The following is a 27,448-nucleotide window of genomic DNA, read 5'->3' on the forward strand; positions in this document are numbered from 1 at the left end:
CGTCACACGCTGACCTGACCAAAATAATACAGAAAACATAGATAACTAAGGTCAGGGCGTGACAGTTTGTTTGCCTCCTCATGTAACCAAACAGTAATGGACAGGTTTTTCTCATGATGAGTGTATCATAATCATAGAAATACAGAAAACAAAATATAATGAATCTTTATTTTTTCGCAATTTAGCAGGTGTTACCATATTGACAGATGTTGGGGGGGGATCAGGCTGTCCAAGTTGATCATGGAAGCTGCTGCAGGTACAGGATATCCTTTGGTGTCTGACCAGTCCGAGTGCTGGGAGAGTGATAGGCACTCAGTCCTGTACAGATAGAGAGACAAATTCAAATGTACACTCCTTCATGATGATGAAGAGGAACACGTCTCAGTGGAATCTAGTAGTGCAAGACATGCTCAGTGTTGAGAGGGGAGAGATCACACCTGAGGTCAAGAGGGGATGGGACAAGGTCAGTTAATCTAGGAAGTAGCAGTGAAAGACACTCAAAGTAAATGTTTACTACTTTATAATTTATTTACTTGTGGTGTGTTGGCTTTGCCTTGAAGGGTTATGCTGAATACACCCCTTCTTGACCTTTGGAAAGTACAGTCTGTAGGCCGGGTCTCCTAGTTTAAGAGTTTGTGAGGCAGATATTGTCTTTCCTCTCTCTGTACTTCCTGTTTTATATTTCTTGTTCCTGACTGCTCCTGGCAGCATGGCCTTTTCTCAATTGCATAATCCTTGAGTCGTCTCCTCACCTCCTCAAACCCATTGGAGGAGAAGGTCAGATGGGAGGAACCTCTGGCTTTCTTACCCAATGGATTTTGAGAAGGAGATGACGATTATGCAGTTGAGAATTGGCCCATGAGTCTCTTCGTAAAGCTAGGAATCCCTGGGTCCTCCACCGCTGTGGACTCCATACCTGAGGGACTACACTTCCTCTAGGGCCAGGTGAGTGAAGTTGTATGCCAGTGGAGGGAGGGTGTTGACCAGTATGAGCTGCATAGACTTCCTCTCTGGGCTGTACTGGCAGCGTTTGTAGCGGGAGAAGGCTGCTCGATGCATCTTGTTAAGTGTATACCATATGGTTGACGGCTGAAGACAGGTATCCCAACCACACAAACACAGTCAGCAGCCCCCCCATCAGCCCCGTGTCACAGTTCACTGGGTCGCACACCACGTTGGCGAAGAAAATTAACACCACATGACCACAAACAGGAAGAAAATCACTCCCAGGTCCTTGGAGGCCTTATGCTCATTGCTGATCGACTGCATGGTGCAACCTCTTTTCCGCGAGTCCACCCAGGTCACGACGACCTCTCCTTCCCATCCCGTGTCGTGGCTGAGAACGCCTGAAGAGGCCGGGGAACTAACTGGTTCAGGCAGAGGGTAGCTTCAGTCTGCAGGGCACTAATAGTGAGGAAGTAGGTGACCACCATGATGGTGAGGAAGATGAAGAAGGCCATGAAGGAGCACAGCAGTACAAATCTGTCATTTGTCAGCAGACAGCTGCCATCTTTGAACACCTTGGCTTAGGATGGGAATGGGCTTGGAAATACAGTTGAAGTTTACATACACTTAGGTTGGAGTCATTAAAACTCGTTTTCAACCACTCCACAAATTTCTTGGTAACAAACTATAGTTTTGGCAAGTCGGTTAGGACATCTACTTTGTGGATGACACAAGTAATTTTTCCAACAATTGTTTAGAGACAGATTATTTCACTTATCATTCACTGTATCACAATTCCAGTGGGTCAGACGTTTACATACACTAAGTTGACTGTGCCTTTAAACAGATTGGAAAATTCCAGAAAATGATGTCATGCCTTTAGAAGCTTCTGATAGGCTAAGTGACATCATTTGAGTCAATTGGAGGTATACCTGTGGATGTATTTCAAGGTCTACCTTCAAACTCAATGCATCTTTGCTGGACATCATGGGAAAATCAAAAGAATTCAACCAAGACCTCAGAAAAACAATTGTAGACCTCCACAATGCCTGAAAGTACCACGTTCATCTGTGTAAACAAAAGTACGCAAGTATTAACACCATGGGACCATGCAAATTATTTGGATATATTGAAACAACATCTCAAGACATCAGTCAGGAAGTTAAAACTTGGTCGCAAATGGGTTTTCGAAATGGACAATGACCCCAAGCATACTTCCAAAGTTGTGTCAAAATGGCTTAAGGACAACAGTGTCAAGGTATTGGAGTGGCCATCACAAAGCCCTGACCTCAATCCCATAGAAAATGTGTGGGCAGAACTGAAAAAGCATGTGCGCGCAAGAAGACCTTACAAACCTGATTTAGTTACACCAGCTCTGTCAGGAGGAATGGGACAAAATTCACCCAATTTACTGTGGGAAGCTTGTGGAAGGCTACCCGAAATGTTTGACCCAAATTTATCCTCTAGTGACTCCCCATCCTGCATGCGGGAGTGTAATCATCGGCTGACACTAATTAGCATAACGCAACGGACATAAATATTCCTAGAAAATATTCCTATTCATGAAAATCACAAATGAAATATATTGAGACACAGCTTAGCCTTTTGTTAATCACCCTGTCATCTCAGATTTTCAAAATATGCTTTACAGCCAAAGCTAGATAAGCATTTGTGTAAGTTTATCGATAGCCTAGCATAGCATTTTGTCCAGCTAGCAGCAGGTAACTTGGTCACGGAAATCAGAAAAGCAATCAAATTCAATCGTCTACCTTTGATGAACTTCGGATGTTTTCACTCACGAGACTCCCAGTTAGATAGCAAATGTTCCTTTTTTCCAAAAATATTATTTTTGTAGGTGAAATAGCTCCGTTTGTTCTTCACGTTTGGCTGAGAAATCGCCCGGAAATTGCAGTCACGAAAACCCCCAAAAATATTCAGAATTAGCTCCATAATATCGACAGAAACATGGCAAACGTTGTTTATAATCAATCCTCAAGGTGTTTTTCAAATATCTATTCGATAATATATCCACCGGGACAATTCGTTTTTCAGTAGGACCGATTGGAGTAATGGCTACCTCTGTATTTTACACGAGAGTCACTCTGGGAGCCATCAGGTGACCACTTGCGCAATGTAGCCGCTTACGGGTATTCTTCAACATAAATGCGTAAAACTACGTCACAATGCTGTAGACACCTTCGGAATACGGAGAAAGAGTAATCTGGTTGATAGCCCATTCACTGCTCAATAGGGACGCATTGGAACGCAGCGCTTTCAAAACATGAGGCACTTCCGGATTGGATTTTTCTCAGGCTTTCGCCTGCAACATCAGTTCTGTTATACTCACAGACAATATTTTTACAGTTTTGGAAACTTTAGAGTGTTTTCTATCCTAAGCTGTCAATTATATGCATATTCTAGCATCTTGTCCTGACAACATATCCCGTTTACTACGGGAACGTTCTTTTTCCAAAAATGAAAATACTGCCCCCTAGTCACAAAAGGTTTTAAAGGCAATGCTACCAAATACTAATTGAGTGTATGTAATCTTCTGACACATTGGGAATGTCTACTATTATTCTGACATTTCACATTCTTAAAATAAAGTGCTGATCCTAACTGACCCAAAACAGGGAATTTTTACTAGGATTAAATGTCAGGAATTGTGAAAAACTGAGTTTAAATATATTTGGCTAAGATGTATGTAAACTTCATACTTCAACTGTACTTACAGAGACAAAGAGACAAGAGAGAGGTTAGTTTAGTGTGACGTTTGTTGTTTGTGTGTGTTTGTGTGAGCGGTGCATGTGTACCACTTCTTAATCATCTTCATCATAAACAGACGCTTAAACATTGAATGTACATTAGAAGAGTCTATAGAGATCAGTCTTCACTTTCCCCCTGCATCGCTGAAGTGGGACACATATCCATCGATGGCTTCCTCCTTGTCAGGTCTCGCACTGGGCACACAGGGGTTCTGGGATGGAAAGCTCTCATAGCAGTGTCACAACCCTTCCCAGTCCCAATTCACTCTCAAGCCACCCGTCCCCCTAGCCTTAACTCTTCAGTCAGTGCTTATATGTAAGTTGAGCAATTTAGTGTACGCTCCACCACTACGATACTTAAAGGCTACCTATTCAACATATTTTGATACAAAGATGTACATTGATAGATTAGGGAGTAGTAATATTTCCTAGTACTGACACAGAACGTGGTTGTTAAAAAGTCTCTCGTCAGGACAATGGTAGAGTATGGTAGAGCAAGTAATCTAGTGACTTACTGTTGAATTGTATGGTCACCCATAGCTTTTTCACTGGGATGGTATGAGGGATCATCTGGATTGGGCAATGTTGTTACAGTCATCAACACTCCTTGACCGCTTGGCCAGTGGAGGTTTGGATGATCTGTCTTTCACAGGAGTCAAGCTAACTAGGGATCTACTGGCATGGTGGTGCCAACTGCCACATTTTTTTGTGGACATGGTTGCCTGGGAAGTGGTACAGAGGAGATTTTGAAATTACTACAATATTTTGAACATAATTATACTATTATACATTATTATAATTACACTATTATACATTGTGAAAATGCAGAGAGTTTTTTAGCGGTAACCCACATCGAGTTATGCTATTCTGCTGTAGAGTTACCATGGAAAGCTGAGTGCCAAATGTTCTTCCCCTCTGAGTCTTGTGGTTGGTTTGTGAGACCATATCTCGCATTGCCTTTGGTCTCGGTTCCCATTGACAACCCATGTCTCTTGTAGTGGGCAGTGTGGAAGACTTTGGTGTAATCTGACACTGCATTTATCACCAATACATTTGTATAATGTATTCATCACAGGCTAAATCCTCACTAACTAGGCCTTATCTCTTGAAGATAGCTTACTCAAACGTTTCCCTCCAACATAATATCTGTCAGTTGCACACGTGTGCAGGTAGCCAAGAGGAGACATTTCAAGTAGCCTAATCAGATTAAAACATTGTGACTGGTCGTGTTTATGCCACACATAAAAGGGCATACATTTTCAAAGTTAAATGACAAATATTTAGGCTATATTGAAGCTTTAGGTTCTAGGTGCATGACTCCGCATGAGGAATAGCTGCTTGAATCAGAGAGGGGTGCATGTTAAGCTTTCCTGAATAACTGGGCCTGCTGGGAGCATAAGTGGCCACATTATTATAGGAGGACTTGAGAGAATCATGATCTGCAACAGACAGTGCATCTCAGTATCAGAACTTAAAATACAGCCAGACTGGCCTGCTAATGTGCCTTTCTGGTTGAGAGTAGACCCACAACCGATACAAATGGAATAAATTGAATGAAATATTCAAATCACAGGGTTTGTTTACAGCCTAGACTTAAAATTTGTATTGACTTGAAAACAATAAAGCAACTATTCATTGCAATGTGGTGTTGTACAGTAGGTTAGTTAAGGTAGGATAATTGTATTGTCTCTAAACAATATCAATAGGGGAGCTTTAGGGATGTTTTCACATGTGCAAATTGGTGCAGCTTTGAATAATTTTATGTGTGGTATGATTGCTAGTTAACACATTGCAGATCTGTACAAATGATCCACCTACCACTATTGTGTGACACTTTTGATATTCTGTCTTTCCCCTGATTATCTATGCTATTAAAGCATGCCAGTGCATGGGCAGGTATTTTCTGCAAAATGTTAGTTATCAAAATAAGGCTACTGTGGGGCTACCTGGAGTTATAGGCTACAGATAGGAATATTGGTTTGTCTCACACCATAAAGTGGAGTTTACCTCAATATGTTCATCGCTACTGATGAGGACTGTAGGCTATGATGGACGTTGGAGTATGGAAAGCCAAAAGGTTCAAATTGTCTTACCGGGAACACATCTCAACTTCTTGGTGACAGGGGGCAGTATTTTCATGTCCGGATTAAATGCATGCCCAAATTCAACTGCCTGCTACTCATCCCCAGAAGATAAGATATGCATGCTATTAGTAGATTTGGATAGAAAACACTCTAAAGTTTCTAAAACCGTTTGAATCATGTCTGTGAGTATAACAGAACTTATGTAGCAGGCGAAACCCAGAGGAAAAACCATTCAGATTTTTGTTGTTTTGAGGTCACTCCTTTTCAATGGGTTTGCATTGGGAATCCAGATTTCCAAGGGACCTTCTTGCAGTTCCTACCGCTTCCACTTGATGTAACCAGTCTTTAGAAATTGGTTGAGGTTTTTCCTTTGTGTAATGAAGAAGTAGCCCTGTTCAAAACGAGGGTCACTTCAAGTGTACTGTTTGTTAGAGGCACGAGACCAGAAAGGTAGCGTCAGTTTGTTTTCTTCCTGTATTGAACACAGATCATCCCGTCTTCAATTTTATTGATTATTTACTTTACAAAATACCTAAAGTTGTATTACAGAAGTAGTTTGAAATGTTTACAGGTAACTTTTGAGATATTTTGTAGTCACGTTGCGCAAGTTGGATCCAGTGTTTTTCTGGATCAAATGCGCCAAATAAATGGACATTTTTGATATATATTGACGGAATTAATTGAAAAAAAGGACCATTTGTGATGTTTATGGGACATATTGGAGTGCCAACAGTAGAAGCTCGTCAAAGGTAAGGCATGATTTATATTTTTATTTCTGCGTTCTATGTCGCACCTGCAGGGTTGAAATTTGTTTTCTCTCTTTGTTTACGGAGGTGCTACTCTCAGATAATAGCATTGTTTGCTTTCGCCGAAAAGCCCTTTTGAAATCTGACATATTGGCTGGATTCACAACAAGTGTAGCTTTTAATTTGATATCTTACATGTGTGATTTCATGAAAGTTTGATTTTTATATGAATTTGGTGCTCTGCATTTACCCTGACTTTTGGCCACTTTTGACATATCCCAGAGAGTTTAACACTTCTAGTTATGATTTTTCACTTCAAAAGTAATTTTACATGTGTTCTTTACACCTGTCTAGTGCACATTTACAGGTGATTGAAATGCTTATAATGATCATTGATCACTTGCTTTTTTCAAGTGTTCTTTACACCTTCCAGTGAGCATTTACAGGTGATTAGAACGCTTGTTATGGTCATATTTAAACGTACTCTTCACACCTGTCCAGTGTGCATTTACGTGATGTTAATGCTCTAACCCAGACTCTGTGTAGAGCGCCACTAAATACACCAAAAGAGGGCTGGGGATGACCCAGGGTGCAGGAGCCGATCCCCAGACAGGGGGGGGGCAGAACCCGAGCCCACTACTACCAGGAGGTGCTACTTCATCCAGCCAGCTCCCTGTCCCAAGAAGATGGTGGGAGAGGGCCCTGTGAGGGTGGGGGGCGAAACCCCGGAGGGGTCCTAACTCCCGCCCAAGGCCTCCTGGGGGACCCCACTACATCCAGCCAACTCCCTGTCTTAGCTATAGAGAGAGATAGTAATGGTGTATTTTTGCAATGATTACCAAAAATAACTTATTTGGTAAATACAGGCTTAGGAAATGTTTTGTTCAATGAGGTAATCTTCATCAGCTAAGCATTTACACTATCGGTCAAAAGTTTTAGAACACCTACTCATTCAAGGTTTCTTCTTTATTTTACTATTTTCTACATTGTAGGATAATAGTGAAGACATCAAAACTACAAAATAACACATATGGAATCATGTCGTAACCAAAAAAGTGTTAAACGAAACAAAATATACTTTGCATTTGCGATTCTTCAAATAGCCACGCTTTGCACACTCTTAGAATTCTCTCAACAAGCTTCACCTGGAATGCTTTTCCAACAGTCTTGAAGGAGTTCCCACATATGCTGAGCACTTGTCTGCTTTTCCTTCTCTCTGCAGCCTGACTCATCCCAGAACATCTCAATTGGGTTGAGGTCAGGGGATTGTGGAGGCCAGGTCATCTGATGCAGCACTCCCCTTCTTGGTAAAAAAATGGCCCTTACACAGCCTGGAGGTGTGTTGGGTCATTGTACTGTTGAAAAACAAATGATAGTCTCAATAAGCCAAAACCAGATGTGATGGCATATTGCTGCAGAATGCTGTGGTTGCCGTGCTGGTTAAGTGCACCTTGAATTCTAAATAACTCATTGACAGTGTCACCAGCAAAGCACCCACCGCACACCATAACACATCCTCCTCCATGCTTTACGGTCAGAAATACACATGCAGAGATCATCTGTTCACCCACACTGCGTCTCACAAAGACACAGCGGTTGGAACCGAAAATTTAAAATTTGGACTCCACAGCATAGGACACATTTCCACCGGTCTAATTGCTCGTGTTTCTTGGCCGAAGCAAGTCTTCTTCTTATTGGTGTCCTTTTAGTATTGGTTTCTTTGCAGTGCTTCGGCCATGAAGGCCTGATTCACGCAGTCTCCTCTGAACAGTTGATGTTGAGATGTGTCTGTTACTTGAACTCTGTGACGCATTTATTTGGACTGCAATTTCTGAGGCTGGTAACTCTAATGAACTTATCCTCTACAGCAGAGGTAACTTTGGGTCTTCCATTCCTGTGGCGGTCCTCATGAGAGCCAGTTTCATCATAGCGCTTGATGGTTTTTGCGACTGCACTTGAAGAAACATTCAAAGTTCTTGACATTTTCTGTATTTACTGACCTTCATGTTTTAAAGTAATGATAGACTGTCGTTTCTCTTTGCTTATTTGAGCTGTTGTTGCCATAATATGGACTTGGTATTTTACCAAATAGGGCACCCCCCTTCCTTGTCACAACATAACTGATTGGTTCAAACGCATTAGGAAGGAAAGACATTCCACAAATTAACTTTTAAGAAGGCACAGCTGCTATTTGAAATATTGCATTCCAGGTGACTACCTCATGAAGCTGCTTGAGAGAATGCCAAGCGTGTGCAAAGCTGTCATCAAGGCAAAGGGTGGCTATTCAAATCTAAAACATATTTTGATTTATTAAACACTTTTTTGGTTTCTACATGATTCCATATTGTGTTATTTCATAGTTTTGATGTCTTCACTTTTATTCAACAATGTAGAAAATAGTAAAAATGTAAGAAAAACCCTTGAATGAGTAGGTGTTCTAAATCTTTTCACCAGTAGTGTATTTATTAAAATAAAGCACATTAAACACAAAGGCTTCATAATTCATAACCGTCATGTTAAATGACTGGTTTTATCTCATAGAAGAAAACATATAAGATCTTGTAAGTCCGTCTTCAACCTTGACCTAATTTTTGGATGTATTGTCTATTTATACCATTCTTACATTTACATTTTGTAATTAAGCAGACACTGGTAATATTTTGCTAAACACATCTCTGGGCCATCTTTTAGCATTTTCCTCACAGTAACACATAGTTTTAGCCTTTGTTGATCTTATTAAATCAATATCTATTCCTTTATGGCATTTAAAAATCAATTCAGTTCCTCCACACTGAAATGAACTGCGGCCAACTTGAAAATAGGCTGCTTTGACTGATTTTACACAAAATATATGATGACTCTATGTAACTTTTCCAATGGGTCGCCATCATCTAGGGTACTCCAAAATATACACAGGTATGACTTTGACCCCCCAAGGTGGGCCCATGAAGATTTCATTAACATTCCAATTATTTCATACCTCAAGTTATGGTGATTTTTCAGTAGCATATTGTGAAATAATAATGTAATGTAACAGAATCATTAAAAGCTTTGAAGGAACCTGTACCACACCTGTACAGCATAAGAAAAGCCAATATACAAAGGAAACAGACACACAATGTAATCCAGATGTATGCCTGGATAAGAAATGTTATAATCAATATAATGAAAGTACTTATGACTATAGCCTGGTGGGTGCTGATATAATCTATATGATGAATGTATTTATGACTATAGCCTGGTGGGTGCTGATATAATCTATATGATGAATGTACTTGCGACTGCAGCCTTGTAAAGACCCCTATTATTTTTTAGCCAAACTATCATTTGCGACACCAATATAATCAGTTCAGTGATTTGTGGAGGCGGGAAAAAGTCCTCCTCAAAGATTGTAGTGTTAAATGATTTGTAGAGGTGAGAAAAAGCCCGCCTCAAAAATAACTTAGGGAGGGAAATTGTGGCACGAAGCAAAAAAGAGTTGATCATTAACATAAAGAGGAGTAACTATGTATGTGATGTAAGGATGAAAACTTTATTAAAGGAGTGTGCCAAGGCTGGGAAGACAGTTGATCCATGGACCAGCTTGGCTTGTTACTTTGTAATAAAGTCTATTTTGAATTCACAAGTTCCTGAGAAATATTATTGGACCAATATTTCTACGACAAAGTTGATAAAAAAATTTCCCCCTGATAATACAAAATTACATTTCATATCTTCAATGCTATTGACCCAAAAACCAATGACAGTGATAACCACTTATAGGAGATAGCTAAATGTGGTTATCATACCAAAATAGACTGTCACGCACGGATCTGTTTCACCTGTATTTGTGCTTGTCCCCGTCCCCCCTCCAGGTGTCACCCATCTCCCCATCTCCCCCATTATCCCCTGTATTTACACCGGTGTTCTCTGTTTGTCTGTTGCCAGTTCGTCTTGTTTGTCAAGTCAACCAGTGCCGTCCTGTGCCTTTGTCCCTACTCTGGATTACCGACCTCTGCCTGACCTGACCCTGAGCTTGCCTGGCGCACTGTGCCTTTGCCACTACTCTGGATTATGCCCCTGTTGCTGTAATCAACAATGTTACTTCAACACAGTCTGCATTTGGGTCTTACCTGAAACGTGATATTAACATGGACCTTAATGAAAATCGTCATTAGACTTTGCCACACCTAAGTGGATAAAAAAAAATGGAACCTCAAGGCCCATGGACTAATTTGGGATGCAGACAGCATCTTCAATAATTGTGTAATCCATGTTTATCTCTTTGTGTGTTTTCATATGCAACTTTTATTATGATAATTCAGAATGTATTTAATTTTTTTTAAACTGTGGACAATAAAACCAAATTCTGTTGTAATTGATATCAGAAAATTGTTCTACGGATAGTAGCTGAGGTTATGACTGATTGCACTACACAAACTCCCTGTGATGACAAATGCAATTCTAGAGCTCAATGCCTCAATGCTTTTTCATTTCTATTGTCTGGATATCAAAAATGTTCCTTTTGAAGTAACAAGCTATTAGTCCATTCGAAAACAAATACCCTCCATCGTTTATTCATTATTTTATAGAAGCAAAATGTTCCTCCAGCCTTTGTCTTGAAAAGTGATTTCCTTCTAATTCTAATTCTAATGACACTATACAGTGCATTCAGAAAGTAGTCAGAACCATTGACTTTTTTTCACATTTTGTTATATTTCAGCCTTATTTTTAAAATGTATTAAATTAGCATTTTTCCTCCCTCATTAATCTACACACAATACTCTATAATGACAACAAACAAAAAAGTTTTTAAAAACATTTTGGCAAATTCATTAGAAAATTAAAAACAGAAATACCTTATTTACATAAGTATTCAGACCCTTTGCTATGATACTTGAATTTGAGCTCAGGTACATCCTGTTTCCATTGATCATCCATCAGCTGTTTCTACAACTTGATTTGAGTCCACCTGTGGTCAATTCAAGTGTTTAGACATCATTTGGAAAGGCACACACCTGACAGTGCATGTCAGAGCAAAAACCAAGCCATGAGTTTGAAGAAATTATCCGCAGAAGTCCAAGACAGGATTGTGTCGAGGCACAGATCTGGGGAATGGTACCAAAACATTTCTGCAGCATTGAAGAATTCAAGAACACAGGGGCCTCCATCATTCTTTAGAACCTGTTTGGGATAGGGGGCAGCATTTTCACGTTTGGATGAAAAGCGTGCACAGAGTAAACCTCCTGCTACTCAGGCCCAGATGCTAATATATGCATATTATTAGGTGTATTGGATAGAAAGCACTCTGAAGTTTCTAAAACTGTTTGAATGATGTCTGTGAGTATAACAGAACGCATATGGCAGGTGAAAACCTGAGAAAAATCCAACCAGGAAGTGGGAAATCTGAGGTTTGTAGTTTTTCAACTCATTGCCTATCGGGTCATATTGCACTTCCTAAGGCTTCCACTAGATGTCAACAGTCTTTAGAACGTTGTTTGAGGCTTCTACTGTGAAGTGGGGGTGAATGAGAGCAGATTCAACCAGCTGCCTGCCAGGGTGCCATGAGCTGATCACGCGTGCACACGTGAGAGCGACCTGCATTCCATTGCAATTCTAAAGACAAAGGAATTCTCCGGTTGGAACATAATTGATTATTGTTAAAAACATCCTGAAGATTGATTCTATACTTCATTTGACATGTTTTTACGAACTGTAATATGACTTTTTGAACTTTTCGTCTGAACTTTCGCCTGGACTTGCCACGCCTCGTGAGTTTGGATTTGTTTACCGAATGCGCTAACAAAAGGAGGTATTTGGACATAAATGATGGACTTTATTGAACAAAACAAACATTTATTGTGTTACTGGGATTCCTGGGAGTGCATTCTGATGAAGATCATCAAATGCAATTGAATATTTATAACGCTATTTCTGACTTTTACTGACTCCACAACATGGCGGGTATCTGCATGGCTTGTTTTTGTGTCAGAGCGCCGTACTCAGATTATTGCATGGTTTGCTTTTTCCATTAGCTTTTTTGAAATCTGACACAGCGGTTGCATTAAGGAGAAGTATATCCATAATTCTGTGCATAATAGTTGTATCTTTTTTATTTAGTATTTCTGTAAATTGATGTGGCTCTCTGAAAATTCGGAACCCCTAGCCGTAAGAACCCCTAGCCAATTTATTTATGGAAAAACTTTGGAAACACCAAGACTCTTCCTAGAGCTGGCCGGCCAGTCAAATCGGGGGAGAAGGGCTTTGGTCAGGGAGGTGACCATGTCTGGCCAGATTCTCTCTCTGTGCTTTGGCTCCAATGATAAGTACCTTGGTCTTGACTTGATATAGCTGGAGGAAGTTGTGAGCAATCCAAGTATTAAAATACTGTGTGTGTTGCTTTATGAACAAAGTAACTATCAGGAATCAAGGTAAGACCCAGATGCAGACTGTCAAAGTAACAATGTTTATTGTAGCAACAGGGGCAGGCAAAAACAGGTCAAGGTAGGCAGAGTACAGTAATCCTGAGGTGGAGCAAAGGTACAGGATGGCAGGCAGGCTCAGGGTCAGGCAGAGAGGTCCGGCGGGCGGGTACAGAGTCAAGACAGGCAAAGGTCAAAAACCAGGAGGATGAGAAAAGAGAGGCTGGGAAAAGATAGGCGCTGACAGGAAAACCGCTGGTAAGCTTGAACAAACAAGGCGAACTGGCAACAAACAGACAGAGAACACAGGTATAAATACACAGGGGATAATTGGGAAGATGGGCAACACCTGGAGGGGGGTGGAGACAAGCACAGGGACAAGTGAAACAGATCAGGGCGTGACAGTAGCATAACAATGTTTTTTGTCCTGAATATTTCCTGAACAAAATATTCAAGCCATTTCACAAAATAAAAATAGGGAATAGGATTTTTTAAATTATTGGTCTGCGATGACAAAGCCCAAGCAGTAGGCTAGACCATGACATACAATACCTTCAGAGAGTATTCACACCCCTTGACTTTTTCCACATTTTCTTATGTTACAGCCTGAATTTAAAATGTACTAGGTTGAGATTCTTTTGTCACTGGCCTACACACAATAACCCATAATGTCAAAGTGGAATCATTATTTTCGGAATTTTTTACAAATTAATAAAAAATTCAAAGCTCAAATGTCTTGAGTCAGTAAGTATTCAACCCCTTTGCTATGGCGAGTAAAATAAATTGTATTGATTCACTCGGTGGGCAATAATAGTGTTTGACAAGATTTTTAAATGACTATCTAAGGTCCCTCAGTCGAGCAGTGAACTTCAAACATCAGATTCAACCACAAAGACCAGGGAGGTTTTTCCAATGGCTCGCAAAGAAGGGCACCTATTGGTAGATGGGTATAAATACAAAAAGCAGACATTGAATATCCTTTTGAGCATGGTGCAGTTATGAATTACACTTTGGATGGTGTACTGTATCAATACATCCAGTCACTACAAAGATACAGGCGTACCTCCTAACTCAGGAAAGAAACCACTCAGGGATATCACCACAAGGCCAATGGTGACTTTAAAACAGTTACAGACATGAATGGCTGTTATAGTAGAAAACTGAGGATGGATCAACAACATTGTAGTTACTCCACAACACCAACCTAATTGACAGAGTGAAAGGGAGGAAGCCTGTACAAAACAAACATATTCCAAAACATGCATCCTGTTTGCAACAAGGCCCTGCAGTAAATACTGCAATACAATGTGGCAAAGCAATTCACTTTTTGTCCTGAATGAAGTCAAGACTCCTTGGCGCCTGCAGGCTGACTCTGGTCGTCAGTTGAAAAGTGTTTCCAAAGACACATTGATGCGGCTGGCTTCCGGGTTAAGTGGGCGGGTGTAAAAGAGCGTGGTTTGGCAAATAATGTTTTCGGAGGATGCATGCCTCGACATTCACCTCTCTCGAGCCCATTGCAGCGATGAGACAATATCGTAATTGGATATCACTAAATTGGGGTGGAAAAGGTAGTACATTTAAAAAATAATAATTATAACAATAATTTGCTAAAATTAATAAAAACATGTTTCACCTTGTCATTATGGGATTTTGAATTCAGGCTGTAACACAACAACATGTTGAATAAGTCAAAGGGTAAAAATACTTTCTGAAGGCAATGTATTTTATACAATATTTAAAATGTACAGTTGAAGTCGGAAGTGTACATACACCGTAGCCAACTACATTTAAACTCAGTTTTTCACAATTCCTGACATTTAATCCTCGTAAAAATTCCCTGTCTTAGGTCAGTTAGGATCACCACTTTATTTTAAGAATGTGAAATGACAGAATAATAGTAGAGAATTATTTATTTCAGCTTTTGTTTCTTTCATCACATTCCCGGTGGGTCAGAAGTTTACCTACACTCAATTAGTATTTGGTAGCATTGCCTTTAAATTGTTTAATTTGGGTCAAACATTTCAGGTAGCTTTGCACAAACTTCTCACAATAAGTTGGTTAATTGAATGAATGGTTAATTGCCCATTCCATTCCTCTTGACAGAGCTGGTGTAACTGAGTCAGGTTTGTAGGCCTCCTTGCTCGCACATGCTTTTTCAGTTCTGGCCACAAATTCTCTATGGGTTTGAGGTCAGGGCTTTGTGATGGCCACTCCAATACCTTGACTTTGTAGGTCCTTAACCTCTCTTGGGTAGGGGACAGTATTTTCACATCCGGATGAAAAGCATGCCCAAAGTAAACTGCCTGGTACTCTGGCCCAGAAGCTAGGATATGCATATAACTGGTAGGTTTGGATGGAAAACACTCTAAAGTTTTAAAACTGTTAAAAAGTACGTCTGTGAGTATATCAGAACTGATATGGCAGGCGAAACCCCGAGAACAAACCATCCCCCCCAAAAAAGAACTCAGCCTATCACTGTTTTCAATGGCTGTCACTTTTATTATAAGGCGAAATCCTCCCAGATTGCAGTTCCTAGGGCTTCCACTAGATATCAACAGTCTTTAGAAAGAGTTTCATGCTGGTTTTTGGAAAAATTTGCCGGAAATTGTGTTTTTTCTAGGTGGCTCCGATTTTCGCTGAAGTGTTTCCAAGCGCGTGGAAGAGAACGCGTTCTTTGGTATTTTTCTCCGTTAAAGACAATAACGATTCTCCGTCTTAAATTGTATTGTTTGTTTACATATTAGGGTACCTAAGGTTTGATTATAAATGTTGTTTGACTTGTTTGGAAAAGTTTATTTGTAACGTTTGGGATTCATTTTGTATGCATTTTGATGGAGGGAAACTGGTTGGATTCTTGACTGAAGTGCACCAGCTAAACTGAATTTTTATGGATATAAAAAAGGACATTATCAAACTAAAGGACCATTTGTGAACTATCTGGGATCTATTTTGTGAAGTGCACTAGTCCCTCCTGCAGCAAAGCACCACCACAACATGATGCTGTAACCCCTGTGCTTCACGGTTGGGATGGTGTTCTTCAGCTTGCAAGCATCCCCCTTTTTCCTCCAAACATAACAATGGTCATTATGGCCAAACAGTTCTATTTTTGTTTAATCGGACCAGAGGATTTTTCTCCAAAAAGTACCATTTTTGGCCCCATGTGCAGTTGCAAACTGTAGGCTGGCTTTTTTATGGCTGTTTTGTAGCAGTGGCTTCTTCCTTGCTGATCAGCCTTTCAGGTTATGTCTATATAGGACTTGTTTTACTGTGGATATAGATACTTTTGTACCTGCTTCCTCCAGCTTCTTCACAAGGTCCTTTGCTGTTGTTCTGGGATTGATTTGTACTTTTCACACCAAGTACGTTCATCTCTAGGAGACAGAACACGTCTCCTTTCTGAGCAGTTTTACTGCTGCGTGGTCCCATGGTGTTTGTACAGATGAACGTGGTACCTTCAGGTGTTTGGAAATTGCTCCCAATGATGAACCAGACTTGTGGAGGTCTGCAATTTGTTTCTGAGGTCTTGGCTGATTTATTTTGATTTTCCCATGATGTCAAGCAAAAAGGCACTGAGTTTGAAGGTAGGCCTTGAAATACATCCACAGGTACACTCCAATTGACTCAAATGATGATGTCAATTAGCCTATCAGAAGCTAACATAATTTTCTAGAATTTTCAAGCTGTTTAAAAGCACAGTCAACTTAGTGTATGTAAACCTCTGACTCACTATAATTGTGATACAGTGAATTATAAGTGAAATAATCTGTCTGTAAACAGTTGTTGGAAAAATTACTTGTGTCATGCACAAAGTAGATGTCCTAACCGACTTGCCAAAACTATAGTTTGCTAACAAGAAATTTGTGGAGTGGTTGAAAAACAAGTTTTAATAACTCCAACCTAAGTGTATGTAAACTTCCAATTTCAACTATATATACAAACAAATTCTAGTTTACAGTGACAGCCTATTGAACCCATAACCTTGGCTTTGCAAGCACCATGCTTTACCAACTGAGCCACTTAGGACCTTTGCTTTATTATCACATGGTACCCTAGATGATAACTACACCAAATAACTACACCACAGAACAAGTCGACCCATTGGAAAATGTTCATAGAGTCGTCATAGATTTAGTGTAAAATCAGTCACAGCAGCCTACTTTTCAGTTGGCCTCCATTAATTTCATTGTGGAGGAACTGAATTGATTTTTCAATGCAATAAAGGAATAAATATTGATGTAAAAGGCCAACATAGGCTGAAAATGTGTGTTAGTGTGAGGAAAATACTAAAAGATGGCTCAGAGATATGAGTTATACGTATTTAGCTAAATTTTACCAGTGTCTGCTAAATTACTAAAATGTAATGATGGTAGTGAGGTATGAGGTTAAGACGGGCTTAGGAGATCTTATACGTTTTGTTCTATGAGATAATATCAGTCATTTAACATGACCTTCATGAATTATGAAGCCTTTATGTGCTTTAAAAAAAGTACATAAATGCATAAAAATTTACAAAATGTGAAGTTAGCTGATGAAGATGATCTCATTGAACAAAACGTATAACATTTACCAAATAAGTTGTTTCTGGGAATTATTTAAAATAAACTACAAAAATGCAATTTATTATGTCTTAGGCTGCTGAACGAACTATGGTGGAGTTAAGCTTGCAAAAATACGGCATTACTCTTTCTCTCTATAGCTGAGACAGGGAACTGTCTGGATGTAGTGGCGCCCCCTGGTGGCCTTAACTGGTGCTCCCCCCACCCTTCCTTGGGTTGCCCCAGCCCATGCAGGGAGCTGGCTGAATGCGTGGTGCCGCCTGTTGGCCATGGGCGAGGGTTAGGACCCCTCCAGGGGTTGCCTCCCCCTCACTGGGCCCTCTCCCCTCATCTCCTTGGGGCAGGGAGCTGACTGGCTGAAGTGGCGCCTCCTGGTGGATGCGGGTGGGGGTCAAAAATGACCATAACAAGCATTTGAAGAAAGGAAGTGAAAAATGAAAATTACAAGTGTTAATGCATGTTCCTGGTAAGACGATTTGAACCTTTTGGCTTTCCATATAGTAGAGCAGCAGACGGGCGGGATCGGTTCCTGTGGGCGGCACTTGAATCGCGCATAAAAGGTGTTGCCTTGTAAAAAAAAAGCCTTCAACTCACAATGGTCTCGCAGTCCACTTTCATGCGCACGCTATGATGTGTGGATACCATACAACAGAGCTTATTGCAGCAGTTTTATGCGGTTTAGTATTTTTTTCCCTGTTCGGATACTACTGACTGGGGCATTGGATATGTGCACGCGGGATGATGAAAACCCCTTTCCTCCCCGCAGAAGTAAGATAAAATAGGGTTTCGAATACATTGGATTTACTCCTCTCGTTCCATATGAAGAAGTCAAAAGTAAGTTAACATCGGAACTGAACATTTTCTTACTCACTTTCTTGTTATAGGCTGTCTTATTTTCATGTCCTTTTACGCCTGGTGCGGTGCGCGTATTCGAGTGGCAGGTGAGAAAACGAAAGGTGTGAATTGGCCTATTTCTGTCCATAGATTTTGAGAAGTATGCATCAATATCAGACGAAACGTTTGTTAAGTTAAGCCCCTCACTCCCCATTTTTCCAATACGGCCACACAATGCCAACGGTAATTATGTTTGGGTGTCCGAACTGACCAGGCACCTAATCATCCTAGATTTTCTCATATATCGTATCACAGTAACACAGGAATGACATTTAGTGGCCTATATGCCTGCACATATCCCATGATGTGTGCAATGAGTGCGCCCATGTTTGAATTGTGTGCAATAATGTACAATCTTTTCGCGCGTAGGGCCTAATCGTTTTCCTTTCATGAAATCACGGTAGTTTGTGGTTTAAGGTTATAACCTTAGGTAATAAGCAATGATAAACATACTGTAAGTTCATGACAGTATGTACAGTATTTTGATGTGCCATGCGCTATGCCTATTGGTTTTTGGTTTGGGGGTACTGAAATGAAGGTGTAATACAGGCTATTGGTTTTGGCACACTGCATACACTGCATTGGGAAACTATTCAGGCCCCTTGACTTTTTCCACATTTTGTTACGTTACAGCCTTTATTCTAAAATTGATTAAATGACTTGTTTTACTCAATCTACACACAATACCCAATAATGACAAAGAGAAAACAGGTTTTTAGAATTTTTAGCAAATTTATAAAACAACAAAAATAATAAAAGAAAGTACCTTATTTACATAAGTATTCAGACCCTTTGCAATGAGACTCGAAATTGAGCTCAGGTCAATTCTGTTTCCATTGATCATCCTTGATGTTTCTGAATCTTGATTGGAGTCCACCTGTGGTAAATTCAATTGACTGGACATGATTTGCAAAGGCACACCTGTCTATATAAGGTCCCGCAGTTGACAATGCATGTCAGAGCAAAAACCAAGCCATGAGGTCAAAGGAATGGTCTGTAGGGTACCGTAACATTTCTGCCGCATTGACGGTCCCCCAAGAACACAGTGGCCTCCATCATTCTTCAATGGATTAAGTTTTAATAAACTACCAAGACTCTTCCTAGAGTGGGCTGCCCGGCCAAACTGAGCAATTGGGTGAGAAGGGCCTTGGTCAGGGAGGTGACCAAGAACCCAATGGTTACTCTGACAGAGCTCCAGAGTTCCTCTGTGGAGATGGGAGAACCTCCCAGAAGGACAACAATCTCTGCAGCACTCCACCAATCAGGCCTTTATGGTAGAGTGGCCAGACGGGACACACTCCTCAGTAAAGGGCACATGATAGCCCACTTGGAGTTTACCGAAAAGGCACCTAAAGGACTCTCAGACCATGAGAAACAAGATTCTCTTCCCTGATGAAACCAATATTGAACTCTTTGGCCAGGCTTGAACCTGATGCACCCCATCCAACCTGGCAGAGTTTGAGAGGATCTGCACAGAAGAATGGGAGAAACTCCCCAAATACAGGTGTTTCAGGTTTGTAGAGTCATACCAAAGAAGAATCGAGGCTGTAATCCCTGCCAAAGGGTCTGAATACTTATGTAAATGTGATATTTCCAGTTTTTTTATATACATTTGCTAAAGTTTCTAAACCTGGTTTTGCTTTGTCATTATGGGGTATTATGTGAAGATTGATGGAAAGAAAAATATAAACTATTTAATTAATCTTAAAATAAGGCTGTAATGTAATTATGTTGGGGAAAAAGTCAAGGGGTATGAATACTTTCCAAATGCTCATCTTTAGAAATGTTTGTCATTTTTACATCAATGGTGGGGAAAATTGTTGTACTTCAGTATTCTACACAGCCTCTCAACATCCTGTTTTTGAATAGCCTAACAATATTCAGGTTGTTTATTTATGTAGGCCTACAGTGGGGTCTGAAATTATTGACACCCTTGATAGAGAAAATAAAATAATGACCATATAACATAAATAATTCAAATCCTGAGGTGTATTGTTTGCTCGAATTGGGAAATGATTTTATACTAATACAATTGCTTCAGAGGGATTTTGTTTAACAAATAATAAAGAATTCTCAAAGGTAGAGGTCAAAATTGACACCCCTAAAGATAAGTTATCAATGAAATAGTGAAGTTTAGTATTTGGTCCCATATTCCTAGCACACAATGACTAAATCAAACTTGTGACTATATAGACTTGTTGGATGCATTTCCAATTAATTTTGGTTGCGTTTCAGATTATTTTGTGCCCAATAGAAATGAATGGTAAATGTATTGTAATTTGAGTCCCTTTTTCTTATAATTAAGAATATAATCTGTTTCTAAACACTTCTACATTAGTGAAACAACATTTCTTTCTCTGAGCAATTGTATAAAATAATAGAATTCACCCATTTATTTGCATACAACACAGCTCAGTATTTGAATTATTTATTTTATACAGTCATTATTGCTCATCTTTATCAATGGTGTCAATAATTTCGGACCCCACTGGGTATATGCTTATGTATGTGTCACGTTCTGACCTTAGTTCCTTTATTAGGTCTTTGTTAGTTTGGTCAGGGTGTGAGTTGGGGTGGGTAGTCTATGTTCTTTTTTCTATGTAGTATTTGTGTGTTTGGCCTGGTATGGTTCTCAATCAGAGGCAGGTGTCTTTCGTTGTCTCTGATTGAGAATCATACTTAGGTAGCCTTTTTTCCCCATTTTAGTTGTGGGTGATTGTTTTCTGTCTCTGTGTCGTCACCAGACAGAACTGTTTCGTTTTTGTTCATTCTCCTTGTTATTTTGTGTTCCGTGTTAATAAACATCAACATGGACATTTACCACGCTGCATATTGGTCCGATCATTCATACTCCTCGTCAGAGTATGTATTATGTGTGTAATGTACAGTCTCTCTTTTTGTCATTTCAACAGTGAAACAATAGAGTAAAATACTGTTATTAATGTTTTAAAACAATGCTGTAGATTGCACTGCATTCTAGGTAAAATTCAGAAAATTACTGTTATTAACTTTAATTGGAAGCCAGCTGTAACAATGAATCTAAAACACTTTCTTAACAGTAATAGTTTATGCCTACTCTAGATTAAAATTATCTGTTTCAGGAGCGAGACACATGAAGCTCAGACTATTTTAGTAAATATCTTCTTGAAACGTCTGTGGTGGAAGAATATTTTCAGCAGCTACTGGGTAGGTACATTGACTTGTTTATAAGTATCTTTATTGAATTGAATCACTGCATGTTTTCTTAGCTTAGCTAGCTAAAGTTGACACATGAAATTTTGGTCTGCTCTAGATTGCTCATAAATATCTTGCTTTGTGACCTAGAAAAGCATCACCTCCTAAATGATAATGAAGCGGTATGTTTTCACCATTACTACAGAGAAATGGCATGTTACTAGCAGTTCAAAGGATGTGACCCATATTACTGGCACAATGTTTTTTGGGAGGCTTGACGGGCCACATTTTGCACATAAACCGTGGGCTGTACTCTAAAGCCGCTGTGAATGACCAGTGCACCAGTGTGTATCGAGGTGCCTGCCGACCTAAGGTGCACTGGGCAGCTGTAGCCTGTCATAGTGTCACTGGCGGTAGCTAGTAACATGGACTCCAAAATGCCATGTAATGTTACAGTATTAGTAAACCTATTCACTTTATCAGTAGTACGTAAACATTTGGTGGAAAGGAAAATGTGAGTCTGGTAAATAATCTGTGGGATTGTGTAGGCTACAGAAATGTTTTATTAGTTAGCAAGGGTTGGAAGTATATGTATCTAGCTGTCGAATTTTGTTCAATGACTCCATTGATTTCATAAACTATATTGGATATATGCTGTAAGTTCGAATCAACCCAAGATGATGAACCCTGAAGATGGGACAAAGTGCATGAAAAGGTGGCCCAGAACAGCAGGCTTTTTCTCAACCCCGACATTGCCCCATTGTTCCAAGAGTTTACTGAGTTTGAATTAAGAACTTTAGCGAGGCAAGTACGCACACAACACCAGTTTGATATGCCCCTTGTCACCTGTGTTTTTGCCCACAGATGAACTGCCCTGGTGCTCTGCCTCTCATATATTTTATTTTTCTATACATGTCCTAATTAAGGGTGAGAAGAACTAACAAATCAGAACTGAGGATGCTTGTTAGAGCCCCATGAGGAACACCTGATGCTGCGCTGAGTTCTCTCTGGATGCTCTCCTGCCCAAACTGTCCCGTTGTGTGTTTCACCTCCTTGGGAACGCCCTTACCCATAGTAGTTGCCCCTGATCATAGATCTAGGATTGTACCCAATCCCAATTTTTAACTCCATCTCTCTTTGTCTCTCTCTCCCCCACAGGCACACAATATCGCTTTTAGATTAGTGATGCTCTTATCTGGTTACATGCGTTAACTGTAACTTCTATGGTCAATTATGTTCATTTGTTTATGTTACCAATATGAATACATTTATTTTATGTTCAAATGTATTGTTTTTCTTACTTTTAGATTTTAGGGAAAATGTCACTGTAAATTTACAGCATTATCCTAGCATGAGAGTTGCCAGATTAATACTGTAATTTTGCTTCACAGCAGAGATGCTATAATATATTTCACAGTACTATTTTCCTTACTGTAAAACATTACAGCAGCCATGTAAATTTACAGCAGGGATGCTGTATGTTTTTGCAGGAAGGAAAATAGTACTGTGAAATATATTATAGCATCTCTGCTGTGAAACAGTATTAAGCAGGCAACTCTGGTGCCAGGATAATGCAGTAGCTTTACAGGGAATGTTTTTACAGTGTGTTTCTAAGACAGTTTTCTGCTCTGGGACATTAAAGTTGATCCTACCATATCAAGTTAATGTCACATGCACAAGTACAGTGAAATGCCTTTGTAAAAAAAACTCAAAACCCAACAATGCAATATTCAATGTATTACAACAACAACAACAAAAAACACGAGAAATATAAAATGCACAATTTAAGTAAGCATACTAAATACAGGAAATATTAAAGTCAGTTCCAATATCATATTTTCATGTGCAAGAGAATATAAGATAAACAGAGTAGCAGCAGCTTGCATGTGAGTGGGTGTGTAGAGTCAGTATATATGTGTGAGTGAGCAAATTATGGAGTGTGTGTGTGTGTGTGATGTGTGTAAATACTTAAATAAAAGGTCAAAGATACCAGGTAAATTTGGTCCATGTAGCTATTGTAGCTGTTAGCTATTTATCAGTTGTATTGCTTGCGAATACAAGCTGTTCAAGAGCCTGTTGGTGTCAGACTTGATGCACCGGTACCTCTTGCCATGCGGCAGCAGAGAAAATAGTCTAAAATAGTCTATTTATTTCCGGGCCTTCTTTTCACACTGCCCGTTAGAGGTCCTGGATTCATGGTGTCACCAGCAAACTTGATAATGGTGTTGGAGCCGTGCGTGGCCTCACAGTCGTGAGGGAACAGGGAGTACAGGAGGGGACTGCACCAACACCCCTGTTGGGTACTTGTGTTAAGGGTCAGCGTGATGGAGGTGATGTTGCCTTCCCTCACCACCTGGGGTTGGCCTGTCAAAGTCCAGGATCCAGTTGCAGACCCAGAGTCCTTATCCTAACTTTCCTTGTATCCAGACTTGGTATATGAGCCTAACTGAAATCAGGTGTTTCTCACTTTCGCCATAGCCTCCAGTGTGAACTTTACTGTAGCCTAATCTTTTAGTCAGTACAACCTTTTTCTCTGATTCAGTTAGTATAATTGAACTTCTCACATCAAGACTTGCATTCCTGTTTCTTATTTACACAGCAACTTCAGCACAGCAACTGACAAATACATTATGCACGCTGTGAAACTTTGCACCCTTTGGTAGGCCTATGATGTACAGTCTATCCAGTGTTCTCAATAACTTGTCTGGTTAAATTAAAGTATTATATAAATCCTGATAATTCATAGTAACGCAAATGTTCTGCCTGTTCCATGTTGTGTGGAAGCCCTTATTGGCAATGTCCTGCTAAAACGGGTTATATCAATCTAGAGTACTCGCTAGGAACAAAACTTTATTGACTCCAATGAGCCACTCATAGTTTTGACATGTATGGTAGCTCACAGAAAAGAGGAAACATTCCCCTCTTTCATTTCCCTCTTGCTTATTTTTTATCAAGTCAACTACAGTAATAACATCTTCTTTTTTATCCCATTGTGCAATAGTCTGCAGCTGCTGCTGAAAAATAAATATAGCTATAAAAGTATAATACGATACAGGATGTGTGAAATGTTTGGCTATCAAGAAAATAATGTGTGAGGTGAGGTGCGTAACTTTGTGCATTGCTTTTTAGAAATGCTCATCGACAGATAAGCTACACATACTGTACCTCTCGTGTTTTTTTTGTCTGCTATTAAACATATCCATGACCACCTTCCTCGAAGGTCCCAAATGCCTCAGTAGTCAATCTTTCCAAGACCACAATAAGGCTGGGTATATCAGCCTTATGGTGGGCTCCAAGGTCTCCTTAGAAGTTAGGGTCCCAAGGCACCTGTGGAGACACCGGGGGGTGCAGAGTGGGGTCACACACCGACAGCCCTGTTTGTATCTCTGCTTTACGATGTGCCCCCTGTGGAGAGCCGAGCATATTTAGGAAGAGATAGTGATCCAGCGGAAGGGGTCAATGAGACTATGAATTGAGTGAGATTTTCCCCTCAGGTATACAACCTTTCGGTGGGGGTAGAGACTGCGGAAGATGACACCCATTCCGCAATTAGGTCAACCTTCAAGGGGATGCTTTTTTGTTGTTGTTGGTCTATGTCATAATTTACCAGGCAACAATTCAGAGGGCTAAGCTTCTGGAAAGTGTTAAGGGAAAGCCACAAAACATGGCCTGAGTGAAAGAAAGTGGTTCAACTAAACAGTTCAGGGGATTTTTGCATGATTGCCAGTGAAATGGAAAGCTGCTGAGGCTGTCTGCATCCCAAATTACACCCTATTCCCCATAGGGGGAAAGTAGTGCACTATAAAGGGAATAGGGTGCTATGTCTCCTGTACTCTAGACTCCACATGCCTGAGAATGCTAGTAAAATGGGTCAGACTGGATGGTCTGTAAGCAGCTCAGGTATGCTAAATCAACCTGTGTCCCTGCTGAGACTAACAGCATTATTGTCAGTCATGACTTTTTACCATACATTCTACCCACAGACTGGTATTAGAGAGGCAAATCACGATCGAGGAATTCTTTGACCAGACTTGAAATACTTGTGAAGCACCGGCAATGAGTGAAATATTTGTTTCCCTTTTGCCTAAAGCAAAACGAAAGCCTGACTGACCAGCAGCATGTTTGTAGGAGCCTGTAATGCAGGCTGTAATACAGGGGATAGGCTCTTACAATCACCTGTAGGGCTGTACCTTTTGAAGTCGGAAGTTTTCACACACCTTAGCCAAATACATTTAAACCTAAGTTTTTCACAATTCCTGACATTTAATCCTAGTAAAAATCCCTGTCTAAGGTCAGTTAGGATCACCACTTTATTTTAAGAATGTGAAATGTCAGAATAATAGTAGAGAGAATGATTTATTTCAGCTTTTATTTCTTTCATCACATTCCCAGTGGGTCAGAAGTTTACATACACTCAATTAGTATTTGGTAGAATTTATGGACATGATTAGATAAGTATTCACCCCCCTGAGTCAATAAAGCAATAAGGCCCGGGGGTGGGTACAGCTAAGGGCTGTTCTTATGCACGACGCAAAGCAGAGTGCCTGGATACAGCCCTTAGCCGTGGTATATTGGCCATATACCACATACCCCCGAGGTGCTTTGTTGCTATTATAAACAGGTTACCAATGTAATTTGAGCAGTAAAAATAAATGTTTTGTCATACCTATGGTATACTGTCTGAGATACTACGACAATCTTCCAATTAGCATTCAGGGCTCGAACCACCCAGTTTATAATACATGTTAGAAACACATTTGACAGTGATTACAGCTGTAAGTCTCTTAATTATTTTCGAAATTATTCAAGCTCTGTCAAGGTGTTGGTGATCATGGCTTAAGTACAATTTTCTTAATATATATTTTCAATCAGATATAAGTCAAAACTGTAACTTGGCCACTCAGGAACTTTCACTGTCTTCTTGGTAAGCAACTTCAGTGTAGATTTGGCTTTGTGTTGTAGGTTATTGTCCTGCTGAAAGGTGAATTTCTCTCCCAGAAAATGGTGTAAAGCAAACAGAAGTAGGTTTTCCTCTAGAATTTTGCCTGTGCTTAGCACCATCCCACATTTTTTCATCCTGAAAAACTCCCCAGTCTTTGCCAATGTCAAGTATGCCCATACCATGATGCAGCCACCACCATACTTGAAAATAAGGAGGCAGTTACTCAGTGATGTGTTGGATTTGATCCAATATAAATAATTTCATCAAACAAAACATGTTGTGTTTTTGCAGATTGTAGTATTTACTGTTGTGTTTTTGCAGACTGTTGTATACTGTATTATTTACTGTTGTGTGTTGGCAGACATCACTGTAGTATTTGCTAGAGTGGTTTTGTTTTATTTTCTTTGACATAGAAGTGGAGGCTTTATCCTGTAGGAAACCTGAAACAGAAATACAAAAATAGCATATTTTTCATAACCTGTAGGTAGGACTGGGGTCTGATGGATAGTTATTTTCTATAGCCTGTAGGGAACACAATATATGGTCTATACTTCTCACTTATGGGTGGCACAAATTGTAATATGGGGGAGGGGGATGTGCAGTATATTTGTAATGAAATACTCTCGTGAATGTACCAGCCCCCTCATTATCTCAACCAATCATGGCTAGGAAAGATTCTGTACTTTCTCCATGACTAAACAGCTTCGTGATTTCCAGGGAAGTAGTAATGTCTGTCTTCCGCCTCATTTCCATTTGTAGGCGTGTGACCATCAATGTAAATTATGAGCCGAATCCAAACTCAGATGATTGTATTTACACTGCGTTTTGACATTAGACATGCATTGATGTCAACAGTAGATTTGAAATAGAAGTAGGCAAATCTAAAGTTAGGGTGTGATTATACATGCGTACGAGGCAGAGAACAAGCCGTTGGATGTATA

The 27,448-nt window shown here is 40.0% G+C and overlaps 1 protein-coding gene and 1 pseudogene across 1 annotated transcript in view; one reads left to right on the top strand and one right to left on the bottom strand.

The window, feature by feature from the left end:
* Nucleotides 1–924: 924 nt before the first annotated feature.
* LOC121846625 lies at nt 925–18,115 on the bottom strand (annotated as a pseudogene).
* The window catches only part of LOC112252657 (kit ligand), a 38,373-nt gene continuing 28,992 nt past the window's right edge, over nt 18,068–27,448 (top strand). The window contains exon 1 of the mRNA XM_024424095.2: nt 18,068–18,331. Coding sequence (XP_024279863.1) covers nt 18,317–18,331 — 15 coding nt within the window. The 5' untranslated portion in view covers nt 18,068–18,316. The remainder of the gene's footprint in view (nt 18,332–27,448) is intronic.

This window comes from Oncorhynchus tshawytscha, linkage group LG06 (genome assembly GCF_018296145.1).
Source record: "Oncorhynchus tshawytscha isolate Ot180627B linkage group LG06, Otsh_v2.0, whole genome shotgun sequence".
Taxonomy (NCBI): domain Eukaryota; kingdom Metazoa; phylum Chordata; class Actinopteri; order Salmoniformes; family Salmonidae; genus Oncorhynchus; species Oncorhynchus tshawytscha.